Source organism: Pituophis catenifer, unplaced genomic scaffold (assembly GCF_029215685.1).
Source record: "Pituophis catenifer annectens isolate HBS135680 unplaced genomic scaffold, rPitCat1.0.hap2 SCAF_4, whole genome shotgun sequence".
Taxonomy (NCBI): domain Eukaryota; kingdom Metazoa; phylum Chordata; class Lepidosauria; order Squamata; family Colubridae; genus Pituophis; species Pituophis catenifer.
Window position 1 is genome coordinate 64,805,159 of NW_027256884.1, and position 14,525 is coordinate 64,819,683.

At 37.9% G+C, this 14,525-nt stretch overlaps 1 protein-coding gene across 5 annotated transcripts in view; it reads right to left on the bottom strand.

Annotated features, from left to right (window-relative positions):
* The window catches only part of DMD (dystrophin), a 2,096,968-nt gene extending 2,082,687 nt beyond the window's left edge, over positions 1 to 14,281 (bottom strand). For all 5 annotated transcript variants that reach the window (XM_070944209.1, XM_070944203.1, XM_070944204.1 and 2 more), the window contains exon 1: positions 14,076 to 14,281. In XM_070944209.1, coding sequence (XP_070800310.1) covers positions 14,076 to 14,151 — 76 coding nt within the window. In that variant the 5' untranslated portion in view covers positions 14,152 to 14,281. The remainder of the gene's footprint in view (positions 1 to 14,075) is intronic.
* Between the last annotated feature and the right edge of the window lie 244 nt (positions 14,282 to 14,525).

The window sequence follows — 14,525 nt, forward strand, 5'->3', positions numbered from 1 at the left end:
CCTAGATTAGTTGTTGAAAGTGTGGTTATTAGCACAATGGGGTATAAATATGGTACAGTTTTATAAAAAAAAAATTAGGAGTCCAGCTAATTGAAGATTATTTCTGAAATTACTGATAATTCTGAAATTATGATAATTAAGTAGAATTATCTATTCCCTATTATAAATGAAATATATATATATATATATTGCCTAATAGAATACTGCAAAATGTCATTTATAGCTGTAACTGCAGCAAGGTCCCATTTAAATAGCATTTCAACATATGTTCCTGAATATTTGTAAAATATTTTGCATAAAGGGAAAGGACCAATGGTGGGTTTCAAATTTTTTTACTACTGGTTCTGAGGGTATGGCTTGGTGGGCATGGCTTAGTGAGCATGGCAGGTGAAAGATACTGTAAAATCTCCATTCCCACCACACTCCAGGGGAAGAATACTGTAAAATCTCCATTCCCTCCCCACTCCAGGGGAAGGTTACTGCAAAATCCCCATTTCTTTCCGATCAGCTGGGACTTGGGAGGCAGAGAAAAGATGGAGGCAGGGCCAGTCAGAATTTTTACTACCGGTTCTCCAAACTACTCAAAATTTCTGCTACCGGTTCTCCAGAACTGGTCAGAACCTGCTGAAACCCACCTCTAGAAAGGACAATGGTGACTATCAAGAACAGATATAATTTTATTAGTTTTACATCAGGGATACTGTAGACTACTTATATAACATTTTTATAGAGTACTTGTATTAGATTTTGTAAATTAAATCTATCAAGTCACTGAGAACTGATAATAAAGTAGAGAGCGAAAGGTTACCACTGACATATCAGGTCATAGTTTTACTTAGCAACATGTACTGTAATATCTTGTTTAATGTATTTATAGAAATAACATTTAGGATTAGGTTTGTTGTCAAGGAAACATCAGATTTAAAAAAAAAATAGATGGGTCATGGAAATGGAAATAATGCAACAATACCTACCTGCTCATTTAGCAGCAAATTAGCTATTTTGGTTGTTTTTGCAATTCCCTGAAAATGCTCCCAGTTCGGACCAGCTCGGGCGAGTAGGTAGCGATGGCGGCGGGCAGTTCACAGAACCGGTAGCAAAAATCCCTCCCCCCCAGCCTCCAGCTTGCTTACCTTCGCTCTTCGGACTGAATCCTGAGCCGCTGGTTGCAATGCCTACCTTGCTTCGCTTGCTGTAATCCCTGCAATCCATTGCATCAGCAAGCAGCTGAATCTCCCTGCCTGCAATCAAGCTCATGGGTGAGCAGCTCTATCTGCCTGCCTGCCTGCCTGCCTGCCTGCCTGCCTGCCTGTAAGTTTTTTTCCCCTTTGGGAGCTTTAAAAAAATAGTTAATTGGGGGTTTTTTTAGTTGTTCTTTTTTTAGACCTAGCCTTTTAAAGTTTAGGAAGTTTTAAATTTAGCTGCTTTTATATAAAAATAAAAATAAAATAAAATAATATTTGTGCAGCTTTCTGAGATTTTGTGTGTTTCTGTAGTGTTTCACTCTAACTACACAAACACACAAAATCTCACAAAGCTGTATGTGGAATTGCGTGTGTGTAAAGTGTGAAAGTTGGTTTCTTGGACTTTTCACCCCTGCTCCTGGGGCATCTGTGTACCCCATTTTCCCTGAAAAGGGAGAAAAACCAAGTATGTATTTAAATGCAATCCACTAAAAAGGTTTACAAACTACAATTATGTTGTAGCAAGATTAGAGCAAATATATACTCACATTCTCATGTTTTTTTACATATTGAAGTATCTTTTAGCAGTTAAGATGTTTGTTTACGCTAGAAAACTTTATAAAATGCAATGAAAAAGTAAAGCAAACAAATCCCTAAATATATCCTTTAGGAGAATCCAGAAGTGGCGTGGCATGACTGGCTGGGAAAATGCCGCGCTCCGACGAGCTCAGCAAAAACCAGCCAGATGAACCGACACCGGGCGGTCTTCGGACCAAAGCTGTCCTGTAGGGACAGTGAAGAAAGAGAGGCAGCTCGGTATCTAAAGAGGGACAGGCAAGTCCCTTGGATAGCCCAAGAAACTCTCTCTGAGCCGGTGACGGGGGTGGCGATCACAGTGAATCACCATGAAGCTGGAGCCTTTGGAGCAAGCAATGTGCAGGAGGGAAGATTTGGACAGAGTGCTGGTGTTGGGTGAGTGATTAGCTAACCCACAGACAATAAAAAGAAAATTCTAAATATTTTTAACTATTAAACTATTACTAACTATTAAACTATTACCCCGGCGTGGAAATTGTGGCTAAATAGCAGCGGGAGGAGATGGCGGATGGAAAGAGAAAGTGAGAATGACAAGCGCGCCATAGAAGAACCCGAATAAAGAATAAAGAATTAAAAGTGATTGACAAATGGAAAGGGAAATCTGGAACTTGGATTCAATTTGGATTGGATTATAAACTGATTGGTGATATATAAAGGTGAAAGAAGATGTGAAAACTGGCTTTTTTCTCTTTTATGACGTAAAAACGGATGTGGATTACAAATAAAATGGCAATTTGTTAATTAGTCAAGTGGAACTGTGGATTATCAGGTTTATTTTATCAGGTCCGCCTGATTCGCCAGTTGCGTCCCTTTCTGGACCAGGACTCCTTACGCACGGTCACTCATGCCCTTGTCACTTCCCACCTGGACTGTAATGCTCTCTACATGGGGCTCCCCTTGAGGAGCACCCGGAGGCTCCAACTGGTTCAGAGAGCGGCCGCGCAGGTGGTTATGGGAGCAATGTGGTGATCCCATGTAACACCTCTCCTGCGCGAGCTGCACTGACTCCCGGTGGTCTTCAGGGTGCGCTTTAAGGCTTTGGTTACCACCTTTAGAGCGCTCCATGGCTTAGGACCTGGTTACTTACGGGACCGTCTTCTGCCACCAGTAGCCTTTCACTGGTCAGTACGCTCACATAGAGAGGGGCTCCTCAGGGTGCCCTCAGCCAAACAGTGTCAACTGGCGGCTCCCAGGGGTAGAGCCTTCTCTGTGGGAGCACCTGCCATCTGGAGTGAGCTCCCCCCCGAGATATGGACGATCCCAGATTTACGCACCTTCCGCCGTGCCCTCAAGACCTTTTTATTTCAGCAGGCTGGCCTGGCCTAACTTCCCTTTTAAATTGTAAATTTTAAATTTGTTTTAAAATATTAGGGGTGTTTTAATTTGTTTTGGGCCAAATTATCTAATGGGTTTTTATATTGTCTTTTAAATTTTGTAGTTTGTGTGTTTTATCTTTTTGGCTGTTCACCACACTGAGTCCTTTGGGAGTAGGGCGGTATATCAATCCAATAAAATAAATAAATAAATTATAGAGAGACATCTGCAGGAGAAGGAAGAGCATGACATGGAATTGTTTACTTTAAGAAAACCTTTGAAGAAATGAGGGGGGAAAATAAAACCTTGAACTTTTAAAAAGATAACTGGCGAGAACTAAGGAGGATACGTTTTGCCTACAAGAGGATAGACTTTGATGATTATAAAAGAGGGACCTTAATGCAATTTAAAACTGGAACAATTCAACCCGGAAAGAATAAAATGGAACAGGAACTTAATGAACTGATAAAAACAATGTGTTTGGAAAATAAAGGAAATGATTATAAATTTGCATGGAAAATCAAAATCTGAGGAGGCAAAGAGCTAGAATGCACTGAAGATGAAAAGGAAATGACTAATGAAAAACAAAAAGAGAGATGGATAATGAAGAAGACAAAGACAAAGAGACTGACTATGGAAAATTAAACAATTGTAATATTAAGTATGGACAAAAAGAAAAGTAACAAAGAAGGAAAAGAGGGTGGAACAGGCAAAATATAAAAAACTTAAATGATTATATTGAGATTTACAGTGGAAAGATAAGAAAGAGGGAAAAGAGATGGAAAATAATAAGAAATAAAGGACAAAATAAAAGATTTTATTATTTTAAAATACAAAATAAGCATACTGAGATTAACAATGAAAAGACACAAAAAAGGAAAGAGAAAGGAGAAACAATGGGAAATATAGGACAGAATAGGAGAGTGCAGAATTTTAAAATACAAAAGAAAGGAAGAAGAAGGGAAAACAAAAGGCAAAGAAGAAAAAGAGGGTGGAGGAGAAGAAAAAAACATTAAAAACATAAATGGTTACACTGGGATTTACAGTGGAAATATAAGAAAGAGGGAAAAGGGATGGAAAACAATGGGAAATAAAGGGCAAAGATTTCACGATTTTAAGATACAAAATATTAATAATGAAAAGATCTGAAAAAGGAAAAGAAAAGTAGAAACAGGGAAAACTGTAATAAATGTCACATGCTCAATAATATTGGAGGTTTATAGAATGATAAGTTTTAACAATATGAATAAATCAGTTGGGGGAAATGTAATATTTGGAATATTTCAAACTATATATTTGAAACATAATTAAAAAGAGAAAAGAAGACAAATTAAGAATATTTTAAGAACTAATCAGATTGGGTAAAATGAGAAAGGATTAAGATGCGCTTTATAAATATATATTTGAATAAGTGGAAATATATTGTTAAGATGTTTTGGGAAATATATTTAATGATTGAAATTGAATGTAAAACTGAATGAAATTGAAATGATAAAAATGATCATCCCTGGACTTTATTTAGTCATCTAATATTAAAAGCAGCATGCATATTTTCAAACAGTACAAGATCACACCAAAAAGTTTGATGATCAATTACTGCCTGATTGCTTTCATCCCTACACTAGCAAGATTCTCCTTAAGATTATACAATAACATCTGGCATCAATCATCAAAAGAGATTGCCAGATGTTCAAACTGGCTTCAGAGCAGGTTATGGTACTTGTGACTATATTGCAAATTATACTGGATCATGCAAAAAATATGAAGAATAGCAAAATAACATCTATATCTGCCTTATTGACTATAAGAAAGCTTTGATTGTGATCATGACAAACAACAGACAGACCTAGAAGATCTGGGGGTGATAATACATCTGGTCAAGTTGATGCAGTCCTTATGCACAAATCAAGAAACCACCGTGCAAAAACTATATGAAAATACTGACAGATTTAAGATAAAGGAGTGCAGTAAGATTTCTTGTTCAACTTAATGTGCCAAAGTGATCATGAGGAAGCTGGAACTTGAAGAATTAAAAAAAAAATCAAAATAAAGATTGGAGGAAAGAACATAAGCATCTCTGATATACTGATAACACAACTCTCCTCTCAGAAACCAACAAACCTGAAAATCTAATCAAAAGGATTAAAGAAGCAAGTAATTTGGCCTCTTTCTAAATATCAAAAAGACCAAGCTCATTACCACTGTGAGGAATGGAAATATCACAACAACTGATGGTGAAGAGATCAAATGTGTGCAACAATTCACGTTTTAAGGATTGTGGATTGATCAAAACAGTGAATGTAATCCAAAAATAAAGCATTGAATCATGCTATCTCACATAGTGATGATGAGCATCAATCATGTATGGAAAAGCAAGGACATAGCCTGGCAACTAAATGCAGACTAGTTTGCACTATCATGTTTCCTTTAGCTACTTACAGTTGCAAAAGTTGAATCATAAAAAAAACTATACAAGAAGAAAATTGACTCATTTGAATTGTGGTATTCATCCAGACTCCTTCACATTCCTTAGATAGCAAAGGTGACAGACAGATGTATTGGAACATATAAAACCAGACATATCACTGGGAAACAAAATCAAAATTCCGCCTTACTTATCTAGGCCATGTCATGTGATTAAATTCACTGGAAAAGGCAGTTATGTTCAGAATGGTCAGCAATAAAAAAAAAAGCTACCAAAAAACATGGTAACTAGGCACCAACAAAGTGGTGTTTATGCTGTCAACACTAGTGACAGCATAAAAAAACTGAAAGAAACCATACAAGATTCAACATAAATTCCTTTTCATAATAAACTACACGTCCTTTGAATAAATTGGTGTAACATTCTTGGACACTAAGTTCTGTTAGTACATTCTGTACTAACTTGCTGGGATGCCGCTTCTCATATTTCTGCTTATAGATCTTAACCACGCCTTCAATGGTCTGCCAACTACATAGTGATCTAGCAAGTTATATAAAGATAACTACTTAAACAAATTAGATGCCAAACCAATGATATTTTATACATTAGTTGTTTCACATTTGTTGACTATTAATAGGCTATAGTATGAATATACACTGTTGTTCAGCACATTTTTAAAAATAGCCTTGACTAATCTCAGAAAAAAGTTAGTTAAGGACATTTCCATTCCATGATTTCTGCAACTATATGACATTAAGGTATAATGTAATTTATCTGGTAATAATTGTTATCTAACATATTTTTTGGACTATAAGACACTCTGAAATAAAAGACGCACCTAGCTTTTGGGGAGAAAAACAAGGGGGAAAAAATCTGCCTCTGCCTCCCAGAAATTTACCTCCTTGCAGCAAACAACCTGGTAAGCTTCAGCATAGCCTGATTTAGCACAAGCAGCTGATTGGTGGTTGAATCGGCCTCCCATAATACTGCCCATCAGCTGTTCCAGGCTGCGGGGATTGCCACCGCCCGTTGTCACCATTGCTTGTCCATTGCTGCTGCTGCCTATCACTGCCTCCATGCACCCCATTTTCAGCCTCCACAAGCCCCATTTTTGGCCTCCATGCATCCTGTTTTCAGCCTGTTCCAGGCGGTGGGGATTGCTGCCACCACTGCCTATTCCCACTGCCTGGAACGGGCCAAAACCGGGACATGTAGAGGCCAAAAACTGGGTGCCCAGAGGCTGAAAATGGGGCATGTGGAGGCGGTGATAGGCAGCAGCAGCGATGGTGGCAAAGGGCAGTGGTGATACCTGCAGCCTGGAACAGCTGATAGGCGGTATTCTGGGAGGTCAATCCAACCACCAATAAGCTGCTTGTGCTAAATCAGGCTGTGCTGAAGCTGACCAGGCTGTTTGCTGTTTGCTGCAAGGAGGTAAATTGCTGGGAGGCAGAGGCCAAAGGGTGGGGCCTGGCGAGTGGGTGGAGCTTCGGCAACATTCACTGTATAAGACGCACAGACATTTCCACCCACTTTTTTGGGGGGGAGGAAGTGCATCTTATACACCAAAAAATATGGTAATTGACTATTGTTTAAAGCATACTAGAGTTAAAAACGAAAGCATGAATGTGAAATGTGAAACTTAAAATTGTAATTAGAAAACACAGAGCTGAGGTGAAACAAAGAATCATAACCGTCAGAATATCCTGACAGAATAATTAAGTTATTCCAGATGTAACACAATGCCTAAAGCTGTGTTGTAGATTCTCTGACTTCAAAAGAAATATTTATATTATGTTACACTCTGAACTAATGGCTGAACTCATGGATTTGTAACTGACTGACAAACCGTACTCAACAAGTAGTCCTTAATGGGTCTATGTCTATATGGAGGGAAGTAAACAGTAGGGTACCAGAAGGTTCAGTCTTAGGCCCAGTACTTTTCAATATCTTCATAAATGATTTAGATGAGGGAATAGAAGGGGAACTCATCAAATTTGCAAATGATACTAAGCTGGCAGGAATAGCTAACGTCCTAGATGATAGGCTCAAGATGGATCTTGACAGATTTGAACACTGAGTCCTATCTAACAAAATGAAATTCAATGTAGAGAAAAGTAAAGTCTTACACTTAGGTAAGAAAAACCAAAAGTACACATATAGACTGGGTGAAACTAGGCTTAATAGCAGTAACTGTGAGAGAGATCTTGGAGTCTTAGTGGACAACCAATTAAATATGAGCCAGCAGTATGCAGTGGCAGCCAAAAAGCCAATGCAATCTTAAGCTGCATTAACAAAGGGATACAGTCAAGATCAAGTGAGGTACTAATACCATTCTATAAAGTCTAAATAAGACCACACCTAGAGTGCTGCATCCAGTTTTGGTCACCACATTATAAAAAAGATGTTGAGACTCTAGAAAGAGTGCAGAGAAGAGCAACCAAGATGATTAGGGGACTGGAGGCTAAAACATACAATGAATAGTTGCAGGAACTGGACTTGGCTAGCCTAGTGAAGAGAAGGACCAGGGGAGACATGATAGCAGTTGAGGGGCTGCCACAGAGAGGAGAGGGTCAACCTATTTTCCAAAGCACCTAAAGGCCAGACAAGGAATAATGGATGGAAACTGAACAAGGAGAGATTCAACCTGGAAATAAGGAGAAATTTTCTGACAGTAAGAGCAATCAATCGATGGAAGAGCTTGTCTTCAGAGGTTGTGGGAGCTTCATCACTGGAAGCTTTCAAGAAGAGACTGGACTGCCATCTGTCAAAAATGGTGTAGGGTCTGCTTGGGTGGGAGGTTGGACTAGACCATGTTGGTTTTAAAGTTTGATACTGATTTTTAATTGAAATGTTTAAATTATGGGCCAAATTTCATTTAATTATTTTTAAAATTATTTTAACTTTTGTGTACAAATGTTTTTATTTTGGCTGTTCAGCGCCCTGAGTCCGAAAGGAGAAAGGCGGTATACAAATCTAATAAAAGATAAAGATAAAGGATGACCTACAAAGTCCCTTCCAACCAGGGTTGGGTTCTAAAAATTTTTACTACCAGTTCTGTGGGTGTGGCTTATTTTGTGGGTGTGGCTTGGTGGGGAGGGTAAGGTGACTGGGTGGGTGTGGCCAACTTTTTTTTTTTTACTTTTAAAAGCATTTTTTCTACAACCTTAAGAGATTGCAGAAAAAAATGCTTTTAAAAGCCTTTGACGATCAGGCAACTCAGCTAGGATCGCCAGAGGCTTTTAAAGGCATTTTTTTCCCTACAATCTCTTTGTCTGAAGAGGTTGTAGAAAAAATGCTTTTAAAAGTTTTTTTTAAAAAAGCCTCTGATGAGGTGGGCGGGGTAAGCGAGCGGCGACTGGACCAGGGACCGGTTCGGGGGCATGGCCAGCCAATGTTATAGTTCTCTGAACTATTACAAATTTTTACTACCGGTTCTTGCGAACCAGTGCGAACCGGGAGCAACCCACCACTGCTTCCAACTCTGTTAATCTGTATCTGTATCTAATATATAGGAACAAGTTGAAAGATTACTTGTAGATATTTTTTATTCTTTTTATTAATCCTGCATTTAATAAGTAACACAACAATTATTTGGACTGCAATCAATTCTAATGTAAAAAAAAGATTTTCAAAGAACAAAAAAATCAAATGTCAGTCAAGGCACATACCCTACAAAATATAAAGTGGACATTAAAGATAACAGGCTGGATAACATGGAATAAACTACCTATAGATACACTCCTGCACATCAGACTTCACGTGGTTTAACGTATTTTAAGTCACAAAGAGCATCCTCTTGAGATTTAATGAAGATCAAGATTTATACTAGGGTGTTCTTCTAAGGATTTATGTTATGCATTGAAAAGGAAGGATCTGTGGCTTTTAAAACAATGAATATGGCAAGAGCTCAAGAATTGGGACCAATCCTAATTCTTTATCATTTTGATCATTCTTTACATTAGACATTTAGAAGGCATAAAAAAGATTTGTGGAAATAGGAATAAAGAAATAAAGATATAACAATTATATGCATATACTGAAAAATCCTCTCAACAATATTCCAATTTCTTTTAGTAGTCACAAAGATAAATCTATGGGCATAATGTATCAGAAAACAGGACTATCGTCATTCATAGAAGATTTGACTATCAAGCTATGGGTCTTATTTTAAATTAATAACTGGTTTTAAAAATAAATGTAGAAGCAAATTAATTAATTCTGCAAGTAACAAGCATTCCGGGAGGAAAGCTTCTTTCTAGGGAGGTGATATGACTACATTGCCTTTCTAGTGTTAAATGTTACAGGTGAGATAAATAACTTTTCTTAACCAAAATTCCATATCAGATATCACAACATGAGCGAACTGTAAATGTTTATTTTGATATCTTGTTTTTAATCACTGATTTAAAATTTAATATTTAAAAATCTTTTTTCTGATAAGAAAAGGACTGAGAATAAGATCATATTGTCAAAAATGGAAGTTCAGTTATCTTTATTTCTTATTCTGGGTTTGTTGCTAAATTTGTTTCACAACATTGAATTCCTTGCAGAGGAGCAACTAAAATATTAATATATTGAGAAGCTAGAGGTCTATTTGGACCTGTTCAATATAAACAGATCCAAATATTGTACCCTCTTTGGACAACAATGTATATTTGGCTTGCACTGTTATATTCTGAGGTTTATCACTTGTTATCAGAACCTGTAGAGGGAACAAATCTCTCTGAGGGCTAGTTACTGGGGGTAATGTTTAAAGTAACAATCCTAGAATGTCAAGTCTTTTTGTTTTTGAATGTGAACCTTATATGTCTATACATAAACACACACAAACATTATGTCTGTCTGTCTCTCTGTCTCTCTGTTTCTCTGTCTGTCGTCCTTTAATAATGGCAACTGGGACTAGAACTTTCATTGCTTAGCGTTGGTGATGCAGTAGCCATTGCCCTTGATAAGTAAGGATCACATTAAGGGAAGATCTCACATGACTGTGATTTGCAAAGTTAACGGGGGAGCTGGCAGGAAGTCACAAATCCCAGACAGCTTGCAAGTAAACAAGTTGGTAAGTAATGAGTAGTGGGCTGGGGGAAGGAGCTGCAGCAAGTGCATCAGTGGTGGGTTGCAAAATTTTTTACTACCGGTTCTGTGGGTGTGGCTTGGTGGGTGTGGCAGGGGAACGATACCATAAAATCTCCATTCCCTCCCTAATCCAAGGGAAGGCAAAATCCCCATTTCGTCCCGATCAGATGGGACTTGGGAGGCAGAGAATAAATGGGGGCAGGGCCAGTCAGAATTTTTACTACCGGTTCTCTGAACTACTCAAAATTTCCACTACCGGTTCTCCAGAACTGGTCAGAACCTGCTAAAACCCACCTCTGAAGTGCATGCATGTTAGGGAAAGAATATTACAGAAGGTCCCATAAATTGTCATTCTTAGACCCTAAAACAATGCAACAACCTGAAGACATCTCAGGATAGTTTTTGATTAAATCACCATATAATTTATTTTGGCATTTGTATTATATATTTCAAGGGCACCTCCAAAATTGGACTGAAATCCAAGATACCAAACATCTAAATAGAACACCAGAATGTGTTGTTGTTATGTAGAGTGGAGAAATGAACCCAAAGTTAGGTGAGGAATTAAAACAGGAATTAAGAGCACTAACAAACCATTTTAGCTATGCTGTCATGGTTCTTGCAAGTTGTAAGAATGTTTCCCAAAATGTTTTCTGCACAATCCTATATTAAGATGATTCTGCATGTCTACAAACTCTAAATGCACAGAAATTCAAATGAATATTTTCACATAAGAGTCCTCATGTGATCTATGTACAGTATGAGCAGACCTATGGCTCCATGATATGCCAGTGTAATAAATTTAAGTAAATAACTCATTTAAAGGAAACATGAGTGAAGTCACATGAAAGTTGTGATTACTGCAAACCATGCATCATATTTAAATTTAGCGTGGGGCTGGCAACAGACAGACTCCTCTTTGTCTTTTGTATTCCATTTTGCTTTATTTTGGATTTCAATGTAGAAATGAAAGAAACCTTAACTTTATGTCTTATAGGGTGGATACAAAAGACATTAATCCTCTGTAATCTATTTTTTGTTAGGCTGGTTAACTAACATAACTTTTCAGAAATAATTAAGTACCTCCTTATTATTTTGTAAAAATATGAATTCTGAACAGTTAATACCTGAATTGCCTGAACTGGTTCTTTTCCAATGCTAAAAACAAGGAGGCAGCCCAGGCAACTAAAACTTTATCCAATGGTGAACTATTATAGCTGCTTCCATTTGTGGCTATAATGGCCTATGCTGCAATTTAGGAGATTCTTAAAACCTAGAGCCTGTTATTGTGATGATGATGATGATGATGATGATGATGATGATGATGATGATGATAATAATAATAATAATAATAATAATAATAATAATAATAATAATAATAATAATAATAAGTAAAGCCCTAGCCACAAACTGCATGAAGGCAAAAATTCAACATGTTACCACCAACAGCAAATGCCGCCTCTGTAATGAGAAAGATGAGACAGTCGACCACCTGATCAGTGGATGCAGCAAAATTTCACAAACTGACTACCTACAACGCCATGACCGAATTGCTAAGATCATTCACTGGAAATTATGCCAGAAGTTTGGATTTGAATACAGCAAAAACCACTGGGAACATCAAGTTTAGAAAGTTTTAGAGAATAAGAAACTCAAGATCTTGTAGGACTTTAGGATTCAGACTGACAAGCACTTGGTCCACAACACACCTGACATAAAAATAGTTGAAAAGAAAAAAGTATGGTTCATTGACATTGCAATACCTGGGGATGCACGGATTGAAGATAAGCAGCAAGAAAAAATCACAAAGTACTGGGACTTGCAAATTGAAGTTGAGCGACTGTGGAAAAAGAAATCGTGTGTTGTCCCGATTGTAATTGGAGCCCTTGGAGCAATACCCAAAGGGCTACCTCGCTATTTAGAAATTCTAAATTTACCGGACTTGAACATTTTGACTCTACAAAAAACTACTTTACTCGGAACAGCTTACACCCTCCAATGATACCTTAACAGTTCCTAGGTCCTTGGTTAGGACTCGAGCTGCTGAGTTATTAACCAGCCTCAAAGGCTGTGAATCTCACCAAAGATTAACAACAACAACAACAACAACAATAATAAAAATAGTAATAGTAATAATAATAATTTGACTCTACAAAAACCCACCTTACTCGGAACAGCTTACATCCTCTGACGATACCTTAACAGTTCCTAGGTCCTTGGTTAAGACTTGAGCTGCTGAGCTATTAACCAGCCTCAAAGGCTGTGAATCTCACTAAAGATTAACTAATAATAATAATAATAATAATAATAATAATAATAATAATAATAATAATAAGAAGAAGAAGAAGAAGAAGTAGTTGTTTTCCCAAAAATAAGCCCTCCCCAAAAAATAAGCCCTCCCTGAAAATAAGGCCATGCACTTATTTCAGGATTGAAAAAAAATATAAGACAGGGTCTTATTTCCAGGGAAACACAATAATAATAATATGGAACATAAAGTGGAAAAAGTTGTTGAAACTGAGATGGTGAAGATATTTTAGGACTTTCGAATACAGACAATCGTCATTTGGAACACAACACACCAGATATCACAGTTGTCGAGGGCTGAAGCATACAATTTATTGATATCGCTGTACCAGGAGACACCAGAGTTGAAGAAAAAGAACTTCAGCCATTAGCACCAATCAATGGTATTTGTGACACATTTTTAAATGTCCAGTTGACTGAGTTTCATGTTTAATGAATAAAAAAATAATAATAAACAACATTCAGATTTGCCTATCCCAGGTCCTTGGTAAGTATTCGATAGGTAGACAAAAATGCCAAACCCAGTCTGAACATCTGGCTGACACTGCGATGATCAATAATAATAATAGTAGTAGTAGTAATAATAATCATCATCAACATCATCATCATCATCATCATCTCTTTTTCCTGACTTTTTTCCTGCATTAATAATCCAAAGCAAACAAGTCACAGTTTGCTCAGAGAGATAAAAGTAACATAATATAAAATGCTAAATAAAACAAATGTTTCTTTCTTTCAATGGATTGTCTTCCATGTACACCCATCCCCATCCCCATCCCATACATGATACATCCCACTGTTTTCTTTAAACCGGCATTAATTATTAGCCACATATCCACTAGCTTCTCAGGAACAAGTGATTTAAGATCACTTATTGTCAAATGAGATAAAGTGGAAATGTCTTTTGACCAGAGGAGGATGGAAATTAAACACACACAGACTTTCCCCCGAAGTGCCACATTCCCAGCTCTAGATGGACATACAGTTTAACTTAGTAGAAGAGCGTCCGGCAGCTGCATGCCACAGAAAATTTTCCCAACAGCAATTTCGGAGCCAGCTTTTTGTGTGTTATCAAGAACCTCTTTCATGCAATGGAAAAGATCCTTTTGGCTTTTGTTTTTGAAGCACAAATCCAACACACATGTGTAACATCCGCAAATTGTTTGTCCTACCAGATCTGCTCTTGATAATATCAGTGAACTCGTCAACTGCAGACGCTTCCTCAGGTTGTCCTCCTGCCTCAGCCATGGCCAAACCCACGAGCCTAATCCGACATCAAATGCTCTCGCTTGGCTCTGCTTCGGCAGGCTGGAGCTGCCCTCAGGCCAGAAAACCGAGACCCACCAAAGTTTAAATAGGAGAGGTTTTCGAGAAGAGAGAGTGGGAGGAGAGGGAGAATGGAGAGAGCTAGCGTGGCAGCAGGGAGCCAAAGAAAGGAGGGCGGCGAGGGTAAAGCCCTCTGGCTAAACTGGCTCGAGATCAAATGGCGGGAGAACTGTCAAACTCTGAGCGCCGAGCCGCGAGAACAGGTGCTGAGCGGCGAGAGTCTGCTTTAAAAATAGAGCCAGAGAGACCGCCATGGAAGGTGAAAACGAAGAAGGAATGGGGTCTCAGTAAATCAG